Source organism: Sebastes umbrosus, chromosome 5, assembly GCF_015220745.1.
Source record: "Sebastes umbrosus isolate fSebUmb1 chromosome 5, fSebUmb1.pri, whole genome shotgun sequence".
NCBI classification, from domain to species: Eukaryota; Metazoa; Chordata; class Actinopteri; order Perciformes; family Sebastidae; genus Sebastes; species Sebastes umbrosus.
The window spans coordinates 2071900-2098892 of record NC_051273.1 but is presented as its reverse complement, the minus strand read 5'-3'; the positions used below and the strand labels follow the sequence as shown (position 1 = coordinate 2098892).

The 26993-nt window shown below is 40.1% G+C and overlaps 1 protein-coding gene across 1 annotated transcript; it reads left to right on the top strand.

The window, feature by feature from the left end:
* The first annotated feature begins 1297 nt into the window (after positions 1-1297).
* Positions 1298-18419, top strand: nmur1a (neuromedin U receptor 1a). The gene is made up of 3 exons (XM_037768936.1): positions 1298-1378; positions 10956-11900; positions 16444-18419. The coding sequence occupies exons 2-3, from the start codon at positions 10982-10984 to the stop codon at positions 16824-16826; spliced, it is 1302 nt and encodes a 433-aa protein (XP_037624864.1). The 5' UTR covers positions 1298-1378; positions 10956-10981; the 3' UTR covers positions 16827-18419.
* Positions 18420-26993: the final 8574 nt, after the last annotated feature.

Here is a 26993-nt window from a genome sequence, read left to right as displayed (position 1 = left end):
GACGGGAAAACTCACACTGTAGCGTCGTCAGAGGAGGAAAACACCAAGCAGCGACAGGCAAACAGGAACCAAGAACTCAGAAGCAGTTCTCAGGGTCGGGGATAGAAGACTGGCGGCTTTACTGGGAATCAGACGAAACAGGTAAGTCAGAGGCAGGCAGGGTCGGCAACAGGAAATCAGTCCGGAATAAAGTGCTGGAGAGTCTTGCACGAAGGGCGGAGAACAATCAGGCAAAAAGTGTCTGTGAGGCTGGTTATATACTGGCAGTGAGCAATGAGGGTGAACAGAGTTGCCTTGATGAGGAGGGCGTGGCTGAAGCTGAGGAGCAGGAAAGCCAGGGTGAATGGAAAATCACTGAATGGGAGTGACTGGGCATGCAGAACTGTGACAGATCTATTCCTAAACCTAAGTGGTTTTATTTTTTAAAAGACTGGAGTGTTGCTGGACATTCTTAGGAAAACGCATGAAAACATTGTTGAAAGTCGTGCTGAGCGACACATACTGTATGTACATGAATCAAATAGACTAAATTTCGTGACTATTTCAGGAACTGCCGTGAGACTGTGTTGGATTGGATTAATTTCCCCATGGGGATTAATAAGGTAGTATTCAATTCTGATTTATAAACAGGAGTGCAAACTCATCAGGGGTGAAAAAGGTGACAAAGATGCGAACCCCCTAGAGGGTTCTGGGTCTTTTTTAAATATCAGCTTTAAAATGTGAAGTTACAGTCGGTTTTAGCATGAGGATTCATTCGTTCTAAACAACAATGACGGCTCCTAAGAGGTTAGCGTGGATGCTGCAATGACATCAGTTATATCAGAACTGGAGAGTATTTCTGTGCCTGAGCCCACCCCTGCCCAGAACCACCGCCATCCTGGCTGACAAGACTCCCCGTCATCTTCGGGTTGCAGAAGCACACATACAGGACACAGGGAAAAGATATATGCCAGCGCAGTAATACAACTACTTTTCAGTCAGGAGATAGGTAAGCCAGCCTCATGAAGAGATGAATAGACCTGAGCACTAATTGACTGCAAAAAGTCTGTAAGTAGTTCAGACTGTAAGATCTGAAGCTCAGTACTCATGCATTAGTGTGTTGTTCTGTGAAACTCACTCATGTCGTTATCATATCAACATTACAGTAATTATACTAGTAAGTGTGGGCAGAATTATAAATGTAGGTTTGAATGGGTGGTATAGAGAGGGTGGAGGTGAGGGAGAATGACAGAGTGATAGAGCGTGTGCGTGTGTGTGTACTGTATGTGTGTGATCGTCAGTGAGGCTTGAGGAGTGAGCGACAGACCAGGAGGAGAGTGGACGGAGAGAGCAGCACATTGTTTACACCGGGGAATAACAGCGAGGGAACACATCACAGGTAAGAAGATTTATGCTCTTTGAAAAAGCTATTTATCATGAGTTTAGGGATAAATCACTGTAATGTGTATCTACTATAAAAATCACTTCATGATCCAGTGCCTCAAACATATAGAGCATCCTGGTGGGTATTCTCATGTAATCAACCAGTCTATACTTTTGCAATTCACCTTTTTTTTAACTTTTGTTTCAATGCTGGGATTGTTTTTACAACATGGAATAATAGATATCACATATTAAAATCACTTCATATCCTTTTATTATTAGAAGCTAATATAATAAAATGAGCATGCCGGGGCTTCACTAAACAGATACAATCTCCTGTATGTGAATACTGATATTTTAACATTTTGTTAATAAATAACAGGGACAATGCACATTATTGGACTTTTTCGTTCATTCTGTTTATCTCTGTAATATTTGCGTGTGAAACCAACAAAATAAAATTTGCTTAGGCTACAACACCGAGGCTATAATTTAATTTGTGTCTAGTCTGTCATTACCAAAGTGGTGTCTGTCTGTTAAAGCCACTGCCAAGATTAGCGTAACAGGATTGTGGGAGGAAAAGTAATCGAAGTAAAACCCTGAAATGTCATTGGAGTACAGAATCTACCCAAGAAATACAAATATTTGATCCTGGCTTACGAAATGCAAACTTGCTCAGTGCCCTGGTGGCTCATCCAGCCAAAAATCATACAATGTAAATAGGATATGCTGAGTTTAAACACAAATAGGTCATCTCTCTCCTAGACTCTCTTTCCTCCTTCTGCTTTTAACGTTGTAACATACCAAATATGAATAAATAAGTATAACTGTACAAATAAAAAGAAAATGACAGTGACCAGAAAAGCTCATCATTGGAGTCATAATTGTGAAGAGGGAGCATAAATATCAAATGAAGTCATAAAAGGTGCTGCATGCTCATACAGAATAGAGACACAGAGATGGCTTGTCTCAGTGCATCAAGTGATGGATGTCTGCGGTGTTATTAAAGTTTTAGCTTAACATGACTTGAGGGCAGAGAGGAGCATCTGAGAAATTCCACTTTCAGGTTTTGCACGATTTCTACAGACTGCATAGAAACATAACTGAGTAAAAGTAAGCAGCTGGCATTCATACACTTTTAAATTCAGCAATTTTTGACTCATCATTAGCAGTATCACGTTGACTTTGGTGCAAAAGATGGTTGTTATTTTTGGTCTGTTCACTTTTCTCAAGGCACATGATTTGAACTTGTGATGTGGATTATTCATGGCACAATTCTGAAGAGAGAGAAAAACATAACGATGTCTGCTCTCCAGAGACGAGAACTATGGCAGACTTGCCCTCGCTCTCCATCTGCTGCTCCTTTTTTCCACTTTAGTTAAGCAACACACTATTCAGCCATTTGTCAGATACTCCCTTGGCTCCCAGGGAAACCGAAAGATGTCTTGCCTTCTAGGCAAGGGGATGGATAGTTTCTTAGAGTCTCATGTGAGTGGGTTAACAGTTGTAGACTAGATATGAATTTGGTGTTGGAGTGAAAGCTGCTTTCATGGATGCTGATGAGTTTTGTAGTTAGCCCAGAGCCAAAGCTGCTTCTAGTCACTGGATTGGCAAGCTGTACTGTTTGTAATGAGCTGTATAATCTAGGCAACCCTTATAAAGACAGAACCATTGAAAAAGTTCTGCATCTTATTGCATCCACTGCAAGTAATAGTCAACAACTGCAGCACAGTTGTGTTCAATAAATGGATTTGTATTGTATGTTTACACCCTGGACAGGTCGCCAGACTATCACAGGGCTGACACATAGAGACAGACAACAATTCACACTCACATTCACACCTACTGGGAATTTAAAGACAACAATTAACCTAACCTGCATGTCTTTGGACTGTGGGAGGAAGCCGGACAACGGCCTTTAATCATTGCCTTCAAAAGCAGATACATTTCCCACTGGAGATCTTTACTGATTGACTATACAGCCCGTTCGCACGAAAAGGCGGATGAATGACACAATAATACACAAAGCATTTAGCGTGCAATAAGAACGCCTTTCTTGCTTTTGGTTTATGTAGTCTGTACTGACTGCAACGTAAACACATGGCAGGCGGGTGGGGAGGTGTATGGGTCCGACAGACACAGAACTTTTAACCAGGAGACCGGTGTTCAAGACCAGTGTTTTGTTTTGTAAGTTATGTTACTAGGTTAGGTTTGGCACGTTTTTTAATGACGTGTGTGATGTGTTTTCCATACATATTTTACTTAGTTTACGTACTTATTTTAAGCCCAATTATGACACCTATTCATAAACCTAACTAAGTGGTTTTGTTGCCTAAACCTAACTGTGTACCTTACCGCACTTTTGTTGCGTGGTGTACAAATGGCACGCGGAGGGCGGTGTACAAAAGACACGCAAAAAGCCTAAAATCCTCATGACACGCGGAATGTCCTTGTAATGTTGTGCTACTTATACGTCTTCATATGAGACCAGACTATAATTTACCACATAACCTGAGAAATGTCCATATGTGGCCAACAGGTGATCAAATGCAGTGTGAAATCCTTTACCTGACAGACACTTTCTTTAATTAGTTTTGGGACAAAGTGCGTTTTCACTAATTTTGGGTGAAAACAAGTCATGACTCTCAGATGGGCACGGCAATCAACTTGAGATGTGCTTAGCATAAAATATTGCAATGAATCCAAAACGATGTAGAGTTAGGTAGACATTTTAACTAGACTATTAGATATACATGACTTGCAGAATGCTCATGAGGAAGATATGATGCATCATCCATAAATATATCAAAGCCACTGCTGATCCTGGATCCTGCAGAACTTAAATATTCATTACAGTATATCTATTTTATGAAGCATACTATGTTATTATTTGGAATATGCATTGGACAGAGTACCAATATGCTACACCCCAAGCCTGTCTATGAGCTTTCCATCTGCAGAAGATGCTAATATAGTTTCTAAAAGATGTTCAGCCTCCTGGGGCTATAGTATGAAAATCCAATTGATAAAAGAAGTAGTGGATGGCATAGTAGTGGCTGCACTCTAAAGCCACAGGGAAATGGTTTATGGTATGCAGCTCGTTATAATGCAGTGGATGTGCTTCCACTGTATGCTGACAACATGCCTTACCACTGATTGGGTTTAACTCTGGGGTCGTGGAAGTCTCCCGTGATTACAAAAGCACTCCAGACTTTTAATAACATTTCTGTAAGGGATGCATTTAGCGACTTAATTTAAAAATTGTCCTGCAGTGCACCGTTCCGCCGTTCAAAGTGTTCTCATGCAACGATATGTTTGGTATCTTACGAAAAGTTATTTCTCCTTTTTTGTGCGTTTTCTTACAAATGTTCAGCATACTCCACTCCAGTCTTTTCAAAATAAACTTCCATATTTACAGGACAAACTACTTAGTTAGGATTAGGAAAAGATTGTGGTTAAGTTACGACAAACCAGAAGTGGTTACGCCGCACCAGAAGTGGCATAACCTAAGTATGGAAGTTCTGTGACAAAAAATACTCAGTTGGGTTTAGGAAAATATCGTGGTTTGAGTTAAAATAACCTCGGAAGTGCCGTAATTTAAGTACGGAAGTTACGTGACAAATACATCAACGTTGACTTCTGGTTTCACACAGGACACGAACCGCAGTCTCCTGGGAAAAAGTCTGGTGTTTTTTGACTGACCCATCCACCACGACCTCCTCCCTACACGGCTTTCGCAGCTATTTAAACTTGTTCACAATTACGTGGATTACATATGAATTGATTTTGTGGGATGTATACGAATTACAGTGCATTTACTTTTCGTACAGTAGGTACTGCTATGAACGGTGTATGAGAACAGCCTGCGCCGTTACAACAATCCGTCACTTGTTCTCATGTTATGTTCACACTACCAGTGGCAAAAGCAACAAAACGGTCAGTGTGGCCAGTTCGCTGTTGAAGTGTTGCTCAAGAGCTCGTTGATGTAGTTATGTTGTTAAATTGCACTGGGGACTGGTTAACGGCATTTTTTTTTTTTTTTGATGGAACGGAACAGGGTGAAACAAAAACATATGATTGGTTGACGATTTACTGAGTAATTGGAGCACTGGTAAAGAGTTGAGACCAGCTCAACTTTATTTGTAGCGCGTCAGGCAGCGACAATGTCGGGCGTCAGTTTGTAGCTTCATGTCACCGGCTTCAATTGAAAATGACTTGTAATGTCGCGGTGTCGCCCGTAGTGTGAACACAGGATTATAATCCATCCAGAGGCTTGGTAATCCATCAAGGAAACACTGTGTTATTTTCAGAAAATAATAAAAGCGATAATCCGATGTTATATGTATTTATTTATCTAATGCTGACTACACAAACAACTCTTTAACGTTACTGCTTTGATGAATAATATTTCTGGCAGACATATTGACTCAGTGTACAAAGCACTACGGCAATAACGGTTGCAAAATGGCACATCGACGATTTATAAAAGCGATTGGAGAGATCTATGGTGTAAGCTGAGCATTATGAAATCTACTACATCATGTGACCTTCAGAGAGTGAATAGACATAAATGATAGATAAAATAGATGGATAGATAAAAATGTAAACAGTTCTGTTTGTCTGTGTAATAGAAAATGATTGAAATCTTTAAACATTCAAATTCTGTTTTTCTTTTTCTTCTGACTTCTTGACCTTATACCATTTTACAATATCATGTGATATCACTGTACATACTCAAATAGCCAATGTTGTGCTCAAAAAAAATACTTGCTTGTGCCTTACAGTACTGAATTTATACAGACGTAGGCAAAATTGTTGGTACTCTTCCGTTAAAGAAAGAAAAACCCACAAAGGTCACTGAAATAACTTGAAACTGAGAAAAGTAATAATAAATAAAAATGTATTGAAAATTAACTAATGAAAATGAGACATTGCTTTTGAATTTTGGTTCAACAGAATCATTTTAAAAAACAAACTAATGAAACTGGCCTAGACAAAAATGATGGTACTCTTAACTTAATATTTAGTTGCACAACCTTTTGAGGCAATCACTTCAATCAAGTGATTTCTGTAACTCTCAATGAGACTTCTGCACCTGTCGACAGGTATGTTGGCCCACTCCTCGTGAGCAAACTGCTCCAGCTGTCTCAGGTTTGAAGGGTGCCTTCTCCAGACTGCATGTTTCAGCTCCTTCCACAGATGTTCAATAGGATTTAGATCAGGGCTCATAGAAGGCCACTTCAGAATAGTCCAATGTTTAGTTCTTAGCCATTCTTGGGTGTTTTTAGCTGTGTTTTGGGTCATTATCCTGTTGGAGGACCCATGACCTGCAACTGAGACCAAGCTTTCTGACACTGGGCAGCACATTTCGCTCCAGAATGCCTTAATAGTCTTGAGATTTCATTGCACCCTGCACAGATTCAAGACACCCTGTGCCAGATGCAGCAAAGCAGCCCCATAACATAACCGAGCCTCCTCCATGTTTCACATTAGGTACAGTGTTCTTTTCTTTGGATGCTTCATTTTTGCGTCTGTGAACATAGAGCTGATGTGACTTGCCAAAAAGCTCCAGTTTTGTCTCATCTGTCCAAAGGACATTCTCCCAGAAGCTTTGTGGCTTGTCAATATGCATTTCGGAAAATTCCAGTCTCGCTTTTTTATGATTTGGTGTCCTCCTCGGTTGTCTTCCATTAAGTCCACTTTGGCTCAAACAGTGACGGATGGTGCGATCTGACACTGATGTACCTTGACCTTGGAGTTCACCTCTAATCTCTTTGGAAGTTGTTCTGGGCTCTTTGGTTACCATTCGTATTATCCGTCTCTTCAATTTGTCATCAATTTTCCTCTTGCGGCCACGTCCAGGGAGGTTGGCTACAGTCCCATGGACCTTAAACTTCTGAATAATATGTGCAGCTGTAGTCACAGGAACATCAAGCTGCTTGGAGATGGTCTTATAGCCTTTACCTTTAACATGAAGGTCTATAATGTTCTTTCTGATCTCCTGAGACAACTCTCTCCTTAGCTTTCTGTGGTCCATGTTCAGTGTGGTACACACCATGACACCAAACAGCACAGTGACTACTTTTCACCCTTTAAATAGGCAGACTGACTGATTACAAGTTTGAAGACACCTGTGATGCTAATTACAGGACACACCTTAGTTTAACATGTCCCTATGGTCAAATTATTTTCAATCTTTTCTAGGGCTACCATCATTTTTGTCTAGGCCAGTTTCATCAGTTTGTTTTTTAAAATGATTCTGTTGAACCACAATTCAAAAGCAACAGCTGATTTTCATTAGTTAATTTTCAGTAATTTTTTATTTATTATTACTTTTGTCAGTTTCAAGTTATTTCAGTGACCATTGTGGGGTTTTCTTTCTTTAACGGAAGAGTACCAACAATTTTGCCTACGTCTGTACATGTTTATATGTTAAGAGAATAGAGGCCACAATAATAGAACAAAATGGCTCAGACCCCATTAAAACCATCTGTCTAGACACAAAATGCATCCTGATGAAATACACAACACAGTAACTCTCTGCCGGAGATAGGAAAGACCTCTGACTGATATATGTAAATGTATGGAAAAGTCTGCTTATCCTCGATGGTCATTCATTAAACTGTCAGGAAAGCGTTTTCCTGTCTTTCTCATTATGCAGCGCTCACTTGGAAAAATGTAAATATCGTTATATTTTACCTTGAAGTTAGAAATTAATATTCAGCTAACTGACTAGTTCCTTTTTCTCCTACATCAGCTCAAGTTTGCCAGAAGCAACAGAAGCGCCACTGTAAGCATTTCATCAAACATTCTTATGTTATTAACTTACAAATCAATAATATATCAAAAATCCTTTCCATTTAATGATGGAATTATCAACATGACGGATGTTTTTAACTTTAATCTTCTCCAAGTTCCTATAAAGCCCTTCACGCTGGAATATAATTATTACCAAATTACTTTCCTCCAACTGGAACTTCAAAAGCCTCCATAGATGTAATATATCACTGCTTTCTGATGTGTGTTCCTTTGAACAGCAGGTACAGTACACCTCAAGGACATACTGCTGACGATGAAAATTTGCTGATATGCCACTGTAATGCACAAGCAGTGGCCTAAAGGTTAAAGAAAGCTAGTCTGGTTCTCTCTAAAGGGAAATCTAAAAAATCCACCCACCGACAGCTCTAAAGTTCACTAAATAACATATTATATCTCACGTGTTTAATCTGTATTTGACCAAAGTGTGCATAACTACATTTTTTTTCCGTTATGTGCCGAAAACATCTGGGCTGGGAATGGTAATTTGGGGTCTCTACTGGTTGCTTGGCAACCGGTCCTTGCGAAGAAATAGTCTGGCACATAACACCCCCTCAACCCTGACCCCCCAAAAAGCTAATTGTCCTTTTTACACAGATTCCACCCATTTCCCAAAATGTACTATTAAACAGATTGCAGTCCAGCTGTTAACTGATCAGACTTTGTACTGGATAACCTCCAGGTGTCAATGCGTGGCTCAGTGAATCTGCTCTGGATATATAACGAACTGAAGAAGTAGTGTCCTCGCAGGAAGTGATATAATACTATTACATCTACAATGATGGGCCACTATAACCGAGTGACTCAGTGCTTTGAGTACACACTGTACAGTTAATAGAAAGGGTCTCCCAGAAGGGAGACAAACTCAGAACGCTGTCATTCATTATGTACCTGACTCACAGAAGGAAAAGAGCCCCCGCCACGGCCGCTCACCACCCACTGAGCTTTACATTGTCAAGGTAATGGAATAAAGACTCACATAAGACCTTGTATTGCATGTCTTTATAAGTGCTCTTACTACAAAGCCTCTGACTGCAATTTCCCCGTCCTCTTGCCAGTGAAACATTTCTACTTATTGGACAGTTTGAAGAAATGCTAAAGTGAAATGATGCATTTAATAATATATTTTTTTCATTGTCAATAAATCCCATGAAAAGACCAAAACTAACAATAAATTGTACATGAAGCCTGATATACAATAGCTCATTCCTCTGTGTCATAGTACTCCATTGTTGTGCAAAATTACTAAAAACACATCAATGAGCAACATGTGAAGCACTGGTGACATGTTCCTTCGTTACCATAAAGACAGACTGTAGCCGTAAATAGTCCCTAAAACATGCGCTATTTACTCCTGTTTGAGTAATGTTTGCTAAAAACCTACAGTACCCAGCTGTTTTAAGAAATTGCCAACCCCCTTTTCTCAAAAATAGAAAAAATAGAATTCTTGTTTCAGGCAAATGTGAGTCCAATAATCATTCTCCTTTTTGGTCTCCACCAACTCCAGGGGAAAATACCTGGTTCTTTAGCAGCTAAATGCTCCTCAGTGTTCACCAGCTAGTTCGCTAACCCTGTCTGTCTGCCGTTTGGTGTCAAGCAGGTAGTTTACAGTTGTTTTTTAGAGCTTTTTTTGATGAAATGATTTTAATTAGAGCTGTAACACAAAACCAGAACAGTAAAGCTGTTGGCTGTAAAAACAAAACAATGAGCTGAAAGACTCTAAAACGCTCTAGAGCGGAGGAAAACTGCAGTCAGGTGTTATCTGTGAGTTTCTCGCTATGGATGACCAGGGCTGTAGTCAAGACCAAGTTAATCGAGTCCAAGTCCAATCAAGACCAAGTCCCAAGGCAGTCGAGACCAAGTCGAGACCAAGTCGAGACCGAGTCCTGTTCAAGACCATAATAGGCAATAGTGTATTTCCAATGCAAACATAGTGATTAAGAAGTTACAGAAATAATCGATCTTCTAACATCAAACTAGTCGATACATAAAATTTAGGTTTGAGGACTGTTACAGGTTTCTACAGGTTTGTTGAGGAGGAGGCGGAGATGTATTATTTTTTCACGCATCATGTTGGTTAAATCAGGCAAAGGTCTGTACAACTGATCCTGAATCAGCAGCCAGAAACAATTTGACCAGTTCTCAATAGCCAAGCCAGAGACCAAGACATGTCCTAGTCCAACAAGGCACAAATCCAAGACAAGCGCAAGATTTCAAAAAAGTGATCTCAAGACCAAGACCGGACTCGAGTACTAGCCCTGCAAATGACCCCTTTCTCATCAAACAAATTGATTTAATGATAACATAACAATATTTACTGTATTTTACAGAGTGTCTGACTGCTGACTGGCATCAACAAAGTTATGCCTCTGATGGTTACTTTGCAATTAGTTTCAAGAATATTCTGCATATTTGTGTTCAATGAAGCACCGAAGGAAAGTTTTTGAGTTCTACTACAATGGCAGGAAACAGATGGCAATTCAACCTTAATCAATCACTCAGCCTATTGTTTACTGTCAAAATTGTCAATTCAAAACTCATTAGCAGAAACAGCAGTCATAGCTAATCTAATTCTGATTTTTCGAAACTGGTCAGTAAACATAATGTCAAGATGTGAAACAATTCCTTACTCATTTGTGCTCATCTGCTCAACCATGATTAGAAATCTATTTTGATTATAAATTTCATTACCTTTACATTTTTCTCATGTGTGTTCACAACCTTTGCTCTAAAATGGCATTTAATACTGATGTCTGTTTCATCTTTTTTTTTCTCAGAGAGCGAGTCTGATCACTTCAGCAGGATGTCAGCTTATAACTGCTCTTTTGATCTAATGGCTGAAAAAGGTGGTTGGCTTTGTCCTCCGGGGGAAAAGTGTATCAATCTGACCTCGGTGGTGAACGGAAGCCACATTGATCTGAATGACGCATGTCTGACAGAGGAAGAGTACCTGGAGAAATATCTGGGGCCTCGTCGATCTCCTTGGTTCCTTCCCGTCTGCCTCAACTACCTGGTCATCTTCCTGGTAGGAGTGGTGGGGAATGCGCTGACGTGCACTGTCATTGCACGCAACAAAGTGATGTGGACGCCAACAAACTACTACTTGTTCAGCCTGGCGGTGTCTGACCTGCTGGTGCTGCTGCTCGGCATGCCATTAGAGCTGTATGAGCTGTGGCAGAACTACCCTTTCCTCCTGGGGAAGGGCGGCTGCTACTTTAAAACGTTCATATTTGAGACTGTTTGCTTGGCGTCTATCCTCAACGTGACAGCGCTGAGTGTGGAGCGTTACATCGCTGTGGTGCACCCGCTACGCGCAAAGTATGTCGTAACGCGCACCCATGCTAAGCGGGTCATCCTTACGGTGTGGGGTGTGTCGGTGTTGTGTGCTTTGCCAAACACAAGTCTGCATGGCATTGCCGTCCTTCACAATCGCTCCACCGGCCCTGCTGGGAACATAACCGTGGAGATCCCTGACTCAGCGATCTGTATGCTGGTAAAACCGCACTGGATTTACAACCTGACTATCCAGGTGACCACCTTGCTATTTTTCATGCTGCCCATGTTCACCATCAGCGCTCTCTACCTGCTCATTGGGTTGCAGCTGAAGCAGGAGAAGATGCGTCAGACACTGGAGGCGAAGACGGGCTTTGGACAGGATAGCTTCTGTAACATCCGAACACAGCAGCAGAAGGCACGGCGCCGGCAGGTCACGAAAATGTTGTGTGAGTATCAAACAAGTACGGAGGCCCTCTGGGGTCACATAGTAGAAAAAAAAACTTGGGCTGTGTCCGAAACCACTCATTACTCACTATATAGTAGACTATACCTGCATAGTGACTCACTATATAGTAGACTCTATAGAGAGTTCGCCATTTTGTAATAGCCTACTGTCCGAACGTATCCCCATATAGTGGACTCAAAGTATCCCACAATGCATTGTGAAAAGAAGTGTACGATCGATGGTCACTAACCAAGCACTATATACCATCATGCATTGCGCTGAAGGAAAAATGTCAGATGAATGAGAGGAGAGAGAGCAGCATGATTAAGGCAAATTCATGAGTTGGGTCAGAGCAACAAAACACAACACAAACGGCCACAAAGTACTTTGTATTCATTCATTTGAGAAAATACTATAGACTGCATAAGAAGAGGACGTAGTCACCGTGAAGTCATCCATTGGTTTGTGGACTGCCTTTTGCAGCCTTGAGTTTGGCATTTTGGCTTTTTTGCAACCAGACGTGACACAAGACGGTGGAGCTAAGTACAACCTAACTCTGAACAAGGCACTCTTAGGCAACCAAAATGTTACAATTAACTTTCAGTGACAGAAAACGCACTGTGAAAAGGTTAACGTTGTAAGACAAATCACAGACAACTCCCAGACTGGACAACACCGTGGCACGACCTGTCAATCACGAGGTAGCCACGCCCTAAAGCATACCCTGCTTAAAGGTCTTTTTTACCATAAATGGGACCATAATTTACTAAATGATCATCATGCTGTATTGAACAAGACTTGAAAGTAGCGATTGAAACCATAAACTCATGTTTACAATGTTTACTGAGGTAATAAATCAAGAGAGAAGTAGGCTCATTTTCTCACAGACTTCTATACAATCAGACTTCTTTTTGCAACCAGAGGAGTCGCCCCCTGCTGGCTGTTAGATAAATGTCAAGTTTAAGGCACTTCCTCACTGACTTCACTACTCAGACCCGGAAGTAGCCCACTGGAAAATACACTAATTGCCCCCACATTGACAACTGCTTTACTCCTTCCGTTCCTACCTTTCAAAATAAAAGCCCTACACATATACTCTGCATCACTACTTACCAGGGGAACTTAAATTCACTCAGAGCATTTTGCTAAGAGGCAACTAAACAAAATAGCTTCCCGTATGTATTTATTACAAAAAATGATGTCGGAATTTATGATGGATGGTTCACCAGCGGACGTTGATCTAGTGTTTTAATTGTGCGACAGCAGAGACGTAATTACTGGTGCAGGGCAAATGACCTGAGAAGTGTCTGAAAGTGTTTTTTAATTTTGTAGATGAGCTCACTGTCCACACGTCCTCTACATAGTCCCTAGTTAGTGAGTAGGGAGTAGGGAAGTGATTTCGGACACAGCCTAAATAATGTTCCAGGGACCCAATGATCCATTCAGTTATGACAAAAACGTCCTCTTTATCCTCCTGTGCAGACGCTTCGCTGCCTTGCTCTCCGCTTTGCTTTAATTTTTTCATTGCAATGCTTGTCTTTCGCGACTAAATTTTTGGAAAGCAGGTCCTGGATACTTATAAATCACTGGGAGTTTAATTTATGAAAGAAACTGAAGGCATTGAGATGACATTCTGCAAATTGTAATACATTGTGTGTGTTTTTTTCCAATTCTTTACATTTAAGTGGCGGATTCGGTTGCCATCAGAATGCTCCAAGGGGAATGCGTGCATGTGCATATGAATGCTGTGTAAAAAAACTAAATCAAAGGGCACGGTTTACAAAAATGATATCGACAAAAACGGACAAAAACATTTATTAATCAAAAAATAGTGTCAATCAAACAATAATATATAAACTGACCTAGAAGGAGAGGAATATCTAAATCTAAGTCTATTTAATGAAAATAAATGTAAATGAAGCTTATTACAGTCAAAATCCGGAAATAACACTTCAATCAGATGCAGCTGCTGCATCAATTTGTATCATTTAGAAATAATTAATTCAACATTTTAGATGTGAACATTTTGTAGATATTTTCTGTGTGTCTGATATGTTGATAAAAGTGTAATCCATGTGGCATTAGATTTCCCCGCAACATATCTTAGTGACGCTTGAAAGCTACTCATGTACATGAATAAATATGATATGATCATGAAAGGTGACACCAACCATGCATATATTATCTGGTATGACACACAGACACGTTCAGATATAACGGGGTTTGTCATAGACTGTCATATAAGCTTAATGACGTAGCCCACATGTGCTTTTATATTGCTCAGAGGTGAAGGTGAAAGCAGATGTAGAGGTGAACGTCTTTCATGGTCCATGAGCATGGGCTGTGTAAAGGTTATTAATTTCTACCTTATCTTTAGATAGTGCTATGATGTTGATTTCTATGCTCTCAGATGCCTGGCTGCACAGGGGCAGAGATAAGTCTACTTACAGTTGTGCCCTGACTTCTCCTCAGAGATATCAACAGACCTCTGGGGTTATCACATCCTTATTTTGAGCAACATTTAGTCAAGACAGTGCAAGAGTTTTGGTTTCTACTTTTAAAATGGTCAGAGTAATCCATGAAGGTTGTCATCAATACGGCAAGAAGACTTGAGGCCTAATGATCAGAAAAGCACAGAGGGGGCTGCTCAAAAACAGTTTTGATGATGACATGATAAACAGCTCCAGCTGCTGATGAGCAGTAGGGGCGAAAACATGTAGAACTGCATGAATTTGAATGTTCAATTAAACAATTTTTTCAGAACAAATACAGGTAAATACAGGAAAATAGGTCTGCGGAAATTAACATATCTTATACATTTTTTAAACAGGCAAACGCTCTCATAACACACTTAATATTCAAAGTCATGCCACGTATTGTATTAGACTGGATGCTTACTGAAGATGGTTACATGATATAGAGTAAAGCATGATTCAGCAACAGCATGGCTAACTAATTTCAGTGAGATAGATTTCCCTCATGTCAGCTGCGGTGATGCTCCAGTTTTACAAACTGAAAGACGAGACCCCAATGTGTGGTGCGTTTGTCCAATCAGGTACAGGGCAGGGATCATGTTTATATCTGTCAGAAGGGTAAAGTCCCTCCAGGCGTTCGTTATATTGTGATTGCAAAAATGTTTGCTATTTCAACCAATTATCTAATTTTGTCCCATACTTATAATATTACCACAAAAATGGTCAAAGGATGCTTCCTTCTTGTTTTATAGTTTACAAATTAAATACCCATGGCTGTAACATGCCTTGTTCAAATAAAAATCAAACCTCAACTTTTTTTGTAATTGGAAATGCATCCATCAACATTTGCTTGTTAGGCACGATTGCTGAAGTCGGCATTCAGCCGTAACAAGCTGCACCAATTAAAGGATAACTTTGGAATTTTTCAACCTGGATCCTATTTTACCATGTTTTTGTGTCTAAGTGACTAATGGGGACAACAATTGTTGAACTTGGTCCAGTATTGAGGGAGTACGCTGTAGCCGCCAGCCGCTAAACAAGCTGTATTGTAATCATTTGGGTCCACCTGGTACCGTCAGTTTACGTCCACTAAAAGTGTTGTCAGAGTTTGTTGTGTTGGAGTACAGAAGGCTTAGCTTAGTGTTATCTAAAAGAGTGGATGCAATGGGAAATTTCAGAGCAAGACTTCTCATAGTGAGACACACAATAACAAACAGAAGGTAAGAAAAATGTTTCCTTTCTCTGTACGGTCCTTTCCGTAATGTTGTCAGACACTTACATAACAATCTGAGCCTGTCAGTTGCAAAAACAAGCACTTTTAGTGGACATAAACTGACAGTGCCAGGTTGCCCCAAATTATTACAATACAGCTTGTTTGGCGGCTGGCGACTGCAGCGTACTCCCTCAATACTGGACCAATATCAAAAGTGGTGTCCCCATTAGTCATTTAGACACAGAACAATGGGAAAATAGGGTCCAGGTTGAAAAATACCAAAGCTATCCTTTAAGATCTTACAATGATCTATTTTTTATAGGCAATCTGAAGCTGAAAACTAAAAACTAAAAACTCTTAAAGAGGTTGCAGGGAGCAGTACAGCCTTGATGTGTTTCAACGTTACTGCAATCGGTTGCAAAATATCACAAACAAAAAGTTCCATTGGCACTGTGACGGTTCACCCCCTTCAATCTTTATGCATAGTTTTTATTCTGCTTTTGGTTTCTGATGATGCATTCAAGTCATGTCTAGTGTTTAATCTTGCAGTCAAGCTCTTTTATGAGGGCCACTCCAAAACAGGAGGGATGTTAAGGATGCGTATTGGGAGGCATACCAATGATATAAAACACAGATTTCAAAGAAGCATTTTTTGATTATGAATGTAAAGATTTATTAAACACTGATTTAAAGGACTAAATCAAAGGCTGTGCAACCATGACTGATATTCTCCGCATCATTGACACACAGCCCCCAGAGGGACAATTTAATTGAGAGCAGAGAGAGCATGTTGAAAACATCAATTGATATACTGCTATTAAAATCTGCTCTACCCATGTGTCTTACTGTTTTTCCAGTCGTTTTAGTGGTGGTTTTCGCGATCTGCTGGGCCCCGTTTCACACTGACCGCCTCATGTGGAGTTTCATCAATGACTGGACTGACAACCACATAGAAATCTTCCAGTACGTGCACATCATCTCCGGAGTGTTTTTCTATCTAAGCTCAGCAGTCAACCCAATCCTGTACAACCTCATGTCCACACGCTTTAGAGAAATGTTCAAGGAGGTCATGTGCCATCGGCCACATCACATCGCTCCAAGAAAACACTCGCTCAGTGTTACCCGGGTGACGCTCCGCAGCACCCTGAGTGATGCGCCACCCAGCAATGGAGCCGCTGTTGTTGAAACAGAGGCAGAAGATGAAGTGAAGATGAGAGATGAAACCTGTTTTTCGTGTTAGAAACAACATAAAGGGTATCTAAGGGGGGAAATGTTAGTAGGATGTCTTGGTGTTCCATTCTGATTCACTGCATCCATCAACTGTCGTCAACATCCACTTCTGGTGCATTAGCTAAATAGGCTACCTAAAATAGTCTGAGTGGGAGATCTGCAGAAAAAGTGCTACTATGCTGCTTTTGAAAACTTTATAAGTAAATCAGCAAATCACATACTTTTATTCAAACACGCCTGGGCATGCTTAGATTCACGCTCAAACCCGAGGAAATGATGCAGGAATGCACACTTGTCATCTTAAATTTACCAGCATAGATAACATCCAATGTTCAGTGTATGGATTTAAATGAAAACCCACTTTTTGTAAGTTTACAAAAATCCTGGCATTTATAACGTAGGTACGGTCACACACACACATGCAAAATTAACATTCACCTCCCGTTCACTTCCATTCTATGCGAGCCAAGAGGCGAAAATGCATTTGCTTCTGGAGGCGAAGCAAGTTTGCATCTTTGCTTTCGAAATGTCGTTTGACTTTGGTGAACTTTCAGGCGAATATCTCCTCGGCAGACGATAGTCACTCGCCTGCATTTGCGAATGTGTGACCGTGCCTTAATGCTGCATTCACACCAAATGCGAAGCGAACTTTTTGCACGGTGTGATTGCATACAAAGTCGATGCAAAGAGGCAAACAGATGCAAAAGGCGCAAAGGACGCAAATGCGTGAAATTTGCGTCATTCGCGCAAGTCTAAGTATTTCAACTTGAGAGATAAATATGCGCGACGCTGAAAGTCTATCAGCGTTTAGATTCACCTCCTGCCGTCACTGATGTCCTGATGCTGTTGAATCAGAAATGGAGGAAACAAATATTGTAGCTGTCTGTGAGCACCCAGAGCTACGATAGTACCTCATATTTCTCAGATATATATTTCCAGACGAAACTCTACGTGTATTAATTAATGTGTATAATCCACAGACTGTATGGTATAAACAACAACGTCACTGTCGTATTTATGCCTAGATGACGTTATACAATGTTAGCATAGCCTAGCACTGATCGATTCGAACTCCATTCAGAAATGCAAATGTTTGCTTGTCGTCTCGCGGACAGATCTGACAAAGCACTTTTTACAAATTTACATCATTATGCAGTTATTTGGACATAATATTGATCTGTTTATTGCAATTAAAAAACAGTACAATCTGTTTATTTTTATGGTAAACCAGAATAATCTAGCCGACATGTGGCTTGCTAGATACAGTGATTAAGGCTCTCTGTTATGAACCGAGACACGACAGCGTTTGGTTTTCCGATGTATCTGGGACTTCCACAACATGTACAAAACAGCAATATTGGTTATTTCGGCCATGGTTGATGAAACAGTGCTGGTGTCTACATGGAGGTAAGTGTCTAGCGCGAGTAATGCATGAAAATGAACACAAATGATCCTGCGGTCAAACTCACGGAAGAAAGGCGAGGCAAAAATTCACTGGTGTGAACGCAGCATAAAGCCATGGGCTCACTACCAACGTCAGGAGCGCGTGGCGTCTGCGTCGCGTGGTGGCTGCGTGATGCAGGAGTCTGGTGTTCACACTAGACGCGTGTTGGCTGCGTGTCGGCTGCGTTTCTGCTGTGTTTCTGCTGCTGCTGTCAGCCATTTCTTTCTGCATAGAGTTTGCCTTTTAATGGCCATTTAACTTCATGATAAATATAATTTATATTTATTTTAGACAGAGAAAGATTCAGTAACGTGGTAATTAGTAAATAATAGTAATAATCCACAATTAAAACTCCGTACAGTATTCATTTATGATGCTTTCCAAGTCACTGCTTTTTCCACATCACTGTCCGGCACATATTTCAGAATAAAAGCCTCGTGTTAACAAATGAAGGAATTCTGTGCAAAGAAAACCCGCTTTAGGGCTTTTATTTCGAAATGAAAGCAGGAAGTGTTGATTTAAACCCCAAATTTTATCAATTCTTGGAGCTCTCAAAGTGACTGTGTGTTCCACAGCACTGACTGCTCATATTTCAGAATAAAAGCCTTGTGTTAACAAATGAAGGGATTCTGTCTATAGAAAAAACGCCTGAGGGCTTTTATTTTGAAATGAAAGCAGGAAGTGTTGATTTAAAAATAAGTCTTTACTTTTTTTCATCTCCGTAACATATTCTACAGATAGACATCGAAACTGTAGTAAAGTCTTGCTGGTATGAAGTTAATATACAGTCACTAGATCACCTCCACTGTCTGTGACATATTCTACAGATGTCTAGACATGTAAACTGTATTATGTAGCTGATATGATGTCCATACTGTCAATAGATCACCTTCACTGTCTGTTGCTGCTGGGACTCGCAGCTGAGACGCGAGCCTTCTATTCTATAAAATAGACGCACGTCTCATGCGGGCAGTGTGTCCACTCTAACCTGTAAACATGGACGCCGAAACAACACGCCACGCAGCCGCCACGCAGCCGCCACGCAGCCGCCACGCGCATCTCATGCAGGCAGTGTGTCCACCACTTGAGTTGAGACAACGGGGTGGACCAATGAATAAAAAAGTTGCCCAAAGCCAGAAAGAGATTGAAAGCATTTATATACTTGTATTATAAATACAGGAAGGATGTGTGAAACATAATGGTGTAAAGTAACAATAAACTGAAGTTTCTGGGTAAACTAGAGAGTAGGAAAAAAATACTGAGGATTATAAAAGAACGTTAAAAAGGGCAAAAAATTGACGGATGGATATTAGATCATGCAAAAGTGAATATCATCGTCCATGATGTAAGGGGTGAGCCAAACTGTATGTAATTATTTATATTAAATCATTCGTATTATAAATGTCAGATCACCTGCTTTGTTCTGTAAGGATATATACTGTATAGTGTATTGCCGTGTTCAGCCCTGTGTACTGTTTACAGTAGTATTTGTGTGTTAAAGTAATTTATGCAAAATGTGTTAATGCTTTATATTGTTCAAAGTGTACTTTGTGCTGAGATATTATCCATCGCTATGGAAAAGAATATGAGTTGAAATAAATTTCTAATATGAAGCTGCTTCTGGATTTTTGTTGTTACAAACTTGTCACTGCACAAAAAATACATATGCTTCTTTTTCCAGCCAAAAATGTGTAGCATTTGTCTAGATTGCATTGAGTTTCGTATGATGTGGGAAATGCTGCCGAAAGAGTAAGTAAAGTATGACAAATATCATTTTCAAATACTATCATACGATGTGAAGATCGGACAGTTTTTTATGCTTAAAAAAAAAAAACATTAAAAAGTCTGTCCTGCTATACTGAACATTGATTTACAGTTTAGATCAGCTGTGGCATTACCCATGCTTTAACAAGATTACTGAAAGCCCATTAGCAACCTCTAGAGGCTGCATTGCCCAACATGTTTGACAGCAGGGAGACCGAGAGACGGAAAAAAGAAATCATATAATTATTGACCTTATGCAGCACGGACATATGTGTCTCTTAACTCCTGGTTGCTATTGCTGGCGAGTAAATTCATATAAAAAGTCACAGTCCTGATTAGTTCACAATTGCTGCTATATATTTCTTAAAGTTGGGAACGTGTCCACATTTTTGATGTCAGTCATATAACCTGACATAACAACATCCTCCACAGACATCGAATTAAAAAGTTGCGTTGGCCGTTAACTAGTTTACGATTAGCTAAACTTACTTTGTGTTGTAGTAGCAGTTGAATGGTGAAAACGTTCATGCAAGCAATCACTAAAGCAGATGATTTTTACTTTGTTGGTCTGGAATCTGATTCTTTCACATGAATTAAAACTCATTTTCACCCCAATATGAAATGTATAATAATATATATTTTAATGATGATATATTTTGGAATAGCTTGTTGCACAATAATTAAGCACGTCATGGAAAACAGGACTGTGTAATAGTGTAACTAACCAAATGAGCCTCCGTTGTGTGTTTTGGATGAAGAAATATTGTATTAACACACGTTTTGAATGGCCACACTCAGACAGACAATCTGTTATGATATCATATTGCTTGAACACATAATGAAACAAACATAGCAAGACATTCTGACCAGTCACCATGACTATTATAACCAGCTGATCCTGGCGCTGTGCAGGATATTAGTGCTGCTATTATGTATGTAAATAGCAGTCAATGTTTGTCGGACTGCTTTAGAAGACAGTTTCTCATATTGTTCCAGCTCTGACAGGTTTCATGCTGCATGTTGTGTTACCTTTTCATATTCATTCACTTTGAGACCAAGAGTTTTACTTTGCAATGTCATAACATCCCACATCTCTGCAAGTAAATTGGTGAATGAAATGTTACCATGACCTGTGGGATAGCAAAAACTACAAAAATTATATTTTAAACTAGAGACCATCTTGTGATTGGATCACACTAGCCGCAACGCCAAATCATGCCAGGGGCGTAAAGTGGGTTGCCGTCACCACTTCCTACTACTTGTTTAACGAAACAATACAATTGGAATCATCCTCCAGACCTATTCAAAGCTACTCATGTGGAAGGGTAAGACGTCCACAGAAGCCGTTTCTCACTTGTATTCATCGGTAGGCTATTAACTGAGGATGCTGCCTTTTTAATGGAATAATCCCAAGGGGAATGTCTTTTGGAGCAATTTAAAAACTACCAAATCATTCAGAGCTGACAACCTCAGAAATGCTGAAAGCAGTACAAGTTAGTTTTAGCTGCTTTAATACGTAATCTGCACTTCAGGCAGAATGTAATGGATGCACCTGTTCTCTAGTGCTCTGTTGGACCAGAGGCATTATCACCGTCATTACCAGTATGTACTATTGGACACAACGTGCTCTGGAACGAAAGCATTTTTCATGTCTACCTCCTTGACATATGACTATTGACTATTGAAAAAGGGGAAGAACTCATTCACCATACCAATACAGACTTACTCTTTCACTGTAGGGGATTCGCAGCTGTCACAGTTTTGTAGCAAATGCAATGCTGTACGCAACGTTGTCTTATGTGATAAATCTTGTGTGATAAATAAAGTTACCTGGTTGATTTTAACTGGTGTTCAAGGTTAAAAAGACATCAGACAAGCTTATCAGCCAGGACGCAACCACACAGCACTTTCATGTTTGTGAAAAATAACAGTTTGGACAGAAACATAGCTCTTGTTCTGTGGCCTCACAAAAGTGCCATGAGGCCCCACAGTGCCATGTTTAACAGCCCTAAACCCATCTTGTTTTTGTGGACTGCCACAGTAGTGAGGAAGAAAACCAGAGCAGGTGGTTAGGAGGTTGATGTTGGTCTACAGTCCCGAGGAAGGCGCTGACATTGAGTTCTATTCTCTCCATGGTGTAAACCCAGGTAAAGCACACTGAACCAGAAAATAAGTGCCTGCATCAATGCCCTGGGATCTTTTGTGACAGTAGAAATGGTTTGACAGCAAACACTCTCCGTAAATACAGACCACTGCAATACTATTTCATGCCATATCTAATGCCAGAGCTTCATTTGAGGGAACAGGAGATTGACAGGAGCATGCTGCACAACTATATAATATTCAGTAGACAAGGCATCTTCAGGAGCCTCGTCTACATAAATAGGTTGTGTGATACATAAATTATAATAAGCATAGTGCTTTACTTACTGGATATTACAACTAACCCATTCATGATTTGGTGCAACCACGTTTTCTTTGTTTTGTTTTGTAGCTGCTGCTACACTACTGTGGGTGTGAAGCATTAATTGTGTGGTTTTTAGTCAGTGTGTTCATTCTGTAGTCACACTAGAGTTAGTCCTAGCCCGGCCTTTCCCCCGAATGAAGAAAATAATTGTGGGAATAAACATGAAGCCTACGCAGAAAATGTAGAGTATCATCAATATGGCTGATCCCCAAAACAAAAATAAAAAAAAACATTAAAACAAATCACCAGAGACTGTGATTGATAAAAAACAAGATTTGAATAAAATCTTTTGACACAATTACAAGCTGCCCCAGAGTTAGCTGCTGCAGTTGAACAGAACTAAACTAAACACTTGCTGAATTTGTGAACTGAACCCAAAAATGCCAGGATCTTAACCTTGTAATCCATCTCACCTAGTGCTTTTTGGGAACGGTAGTTGCCTTCATTAGGAATTCATGCAAGATGTAGCAGAGACTGCTTTAGATCATCACTTTAATGTCACAATATGGACTATATAGTACATGATATTCAGTAAAAAGGTTACAGCTAGACCATTAACTAAAATGCTATACATTTTAAGTGAACAATATAAGCCATCCTGTCTTACAAAGGAAATGTATGAGGGGGTCGCATGTACAGTATGTGCAGTAATTACAGAATGATGCTAATAAACTTCTACTAACAAACACTGCTGATTTATCTACCTTTTTCCCTTATTGTGGTGCCTGTCTTCTTCTTATGAATATTTCATTCAGGGTACTATTGCACAAGGCCACACACCCACACCCACCAACAGAATTGATTGCACTTTTAGGACATTTGCATGGCACAAAAATCCATCTTAGATGCAACATGCATTGTCTTCTTGCCCCCAAATGAGGGCACTTCACCGGAGGCTGTAGCTTAGTGTGATTTCCTTAGAAGCTTGTCAAGGCCTCAAATTACACCTTTTGTCTATGTGAGAGGTTCAACTTCCTCTCAACCTACCTTGAATGTGAAATTACAAAGTGGTTAGAGGTCGACTGACAATACGCTTCTTGAAGATCAAAGGAAACCATTAATCTTCCCCATTCTTTTATTCACCTTGCACAATTAACTTGCCATGACTATAATCCAACTGCCTTAGTGTAGCAGCTGTAGAATGGTCGCTTGTAGATTGTAAGACACCACTCAGACCAGGAATCAGGATCTGCACATTTATTTTCCTATAAGGAGCAGCACAGGGCACAGTCAACACACACACACTCAGTGGCAGGCTCTGTCTCAGTCCCCAGTGCACAAGCTGTCCATGCTTTGGCCTATGTGTGGTTTGTACATTACACATATAACAGAGTAGTTATAAATATAATATGTAAACATAAAAAATACAAAAGCTACAAATGTATTTAAATCAGTAAATACAACAAAAGTCAATAAATAAAATGTATAGCACCTGAAATTAAATGTAATACTTCTAACAGGTTTCTAACCCTCCAGTTTACATGTAAATAGAAGCATTCCTTCGTAAAATAAAATAAAAGTGCACTGTAAATAATGAACTTATCTTCATATTAATCTACTCAACTAATGCAGTCCATCCTAACTATACAGGAAAAATATACAAACAACAATTAAACATCATAACGCACCTATAAGGAGCAGCACAGGGCACAGTCAACACACACACACTCAGTGGCAGGCTCTTTCTCAGTCCCCTGCAGCAGTCAGAGAATATGAGTTAACACACACACACATTCAGTGGCAGGCTCTGTCTCAGTCCCCTGCAGCAGTCAGACAATATGAGTTAACACACACACACACTCAGTGGCAGGCTCTGTCTCAGTCCCCTGCAGCAGTCAGAGAATATGAGTTAACACACACACACTCAGTGGCAGGCTCTGTCTCAGTCCCCTGCAGCAGTCAGAGAATATGAGTTAACACACACACACTCAGTGGCAGGCTCTGTCTCAGTCCCCTGCAGCAGTCAGACAATATGCAAATGAGCGAAAAACTCCGACGGAGTTAACAGAAGTAAAAGTCGTATTTGCGCTGATCTCTAAATTTGCATATTGCAGAGTTACTTACAAATAAAATTCACTTAAAGGACCAGTGTGTATCAATTAGGGGGGATCTATTGGCAGATATGGAATATAATATTAATAAGTATGTTTTCTTTAGTGTATAATCACCTGAAAATAAGAATCATGTTTTCGTTAGCGTGCGAGTCCGCCATGTTGCACCGCCATGTTTCTACAGTAGCCCAGAACAGACAAAACAAACACTGTTAACTTTTCCTGCTAGGGGTGGAGTCAATAGTGTTACTCACTGCCATCACCGCCACTCTCTCTCTTGCTTCATCACTCACCACTCACTTGACACTCACTCTACGCACTGTCTCTGTTCCAAATGACCTACAACTGGCTCTAGATAGGGCCAGTTGCGTTTTCGCGTCAGCCACCATAGTTCTTCTACACGCTTGGCACATGGGAGAGGCTTCAGTTGGTTAATCTACAACCTCACTACTACATACCGCCAGATCCTACACACTGCTCCTTTAATGTATTGCTTTAATTAGCAAATTTCACACTTCAATTTAATGGAATAGTTTGACATTTTGGGAAATATGTGTATTTGCTTTTTGGCGGGGAGTCAGCAAAGAAGATCAATACCACTCTCTTTTGTAAATATAAAGCTACAGCCAGCAGCCAGTTAGCTTAGCTTAGCACAAAGACTGGATACGGGGAAACAGCTAGTGTGGCTCTGTCAAACGGTAAAAAAAATCAACCTACCTAACTATCAGCACTTCTAAAGCTCACTAAGTAACACATTATATCTTGTTCAGTCAGTACGAAAACCAAAGTGTAAAAAAACATTTCAAATAGTCTGGCACATAACCATGGGTAAAATTGCAAAATGTCAAACTCATAAATATGTGACATCTGCACTGACAAAATCCTTGCCGGAATAAGGCTCAAACCTACTGTACAAGTAAAGGCCTTTCAAAGGTTGTAAGAAATAAGCAGGGTTTTTTACATTAATCAATACACAATATATATATACACTGTATATATATGTTCTCTGAAATGCCTATAAACAGTTTGAAATGAAACCCCAGGCCATGAAGACTTGAATTGTGCCAGATGCTTGAAACCCTTGGACCACTTGAAAAGATAGATTAGAAATCGCTAAAACTCTGGGAGCAATATTGGTTCACCACTGAAATACTCCTCTTGTAAATAATAGCCAGTGTTCACCTCGTAGCCAACTCGCTCTTGAGGAGATGAAGATCAGAAAATAAGGCCTCATCAATGCACAGGCACAACTCTCAGCAGAGGCCATCGGTAGATTTTGAATGCAGACACACAGCCTTCACTTGGACCCATCTGGAAGAGGGCAACTAAAGCTTAACTCTGAGGTGATGTCTTATGTTGTCACATAAAAAGAGTATTAACCTCGGATAGATTAACCAAGCCTGTTCATCCTGGCTGAGTTTTCAAATGAAAGCAAAGTGGACAATATCTCGACTGTGCAAGTTGTATATTTTTGGGCACCAAAGTCGCTATATTTTTTGTAAGACGTCACTCTCAACAGAGTTTTTCAACTAAGCTGGAACTCAGTGGGTGGGAGTAATTGAGAGAAAAAAGACAGATGCAAGAGAAAGGCAGACTAAAGCTAAACTACGGACATTATATTGGATGCCATGATAATGTCTGGCGCAAAACAATGGAGAACTCTTTGAATCGTGTATGAAATGAGCCAATTTGTTCTGTCATACTTTCAAGTTATGTCCTTCAACACTGTGTCTTGTCGAATTGTTCAAGAGCAAACAACTGAAACCGCCCCTGACAGAAACAAACAATTTATCAACAGTTCATCTGCTGAAATAATGGAAATCATAATCATTACATCATAAAAGGACAAAAGCAGACACTCGCCGCATTTCCACTATCGTGCCATTGCAAGCTAGAGTTATCGTCGAGCCAGATGGTGTTAATGGCCTCGGGCCTCAAGTCATGAAAACAAAAACTAGCTTCGTTTCTACTATCGCGCCGATAGCCCCAAAGTTTTGCCCTAAAACCCGCCCATAACTTGCAGTCTAGATGGTAAGTCACCCATCCCATAATGCAGATAACAGAAACAGACTCCTCTAACTTAAAATAACCATACTGGAATTATAGTTGGAGCCATTGAGCAATCCATAACACAAGTAAGATGTGTTCTGTTGAATCACTTTTTTCTGTTTAGCAAAATTAATTAATACCAAAAACCTCCGGCGACCGGACCATGGTGTCCCGGGTAGTCTTTCCGCTGTCTGCGGGGCGATGTCTCAGGCTCAATTTAACAGATCTGGGTTTCCCGTTACACATATTATACTCCTAAATCATAACAAATGACTTTGTATCGCTCCTAAAGAAAGGCTTTTCATTTCAGTTGATATTTAACTTTAACAGCTCTTCTGTGAACTTGAAGTTAAATAAACGTAAAGAAGATATGTAATGTTACTATTTGACATCCTGAAACAC

What these genes read in the sequence shown, in the direction of transcription:
- nmur1a (XM_037768936.1), top strand. Translation starts at nt 10,982, where the DNA reads ATGTCAGCTTATAACTGCTCTTTTGATCTAATGGCTGAAAAAGGTGGT. An exon ending in GCAGGTCACGAAAATGTTGT is followed by an intron (nt 11,901 to 16,443) that starts GTGAGTATCAAA and finishes CTGTTTTTCCAG; the next exon opens with TCGTTTTAGTGGTGGTTTTC.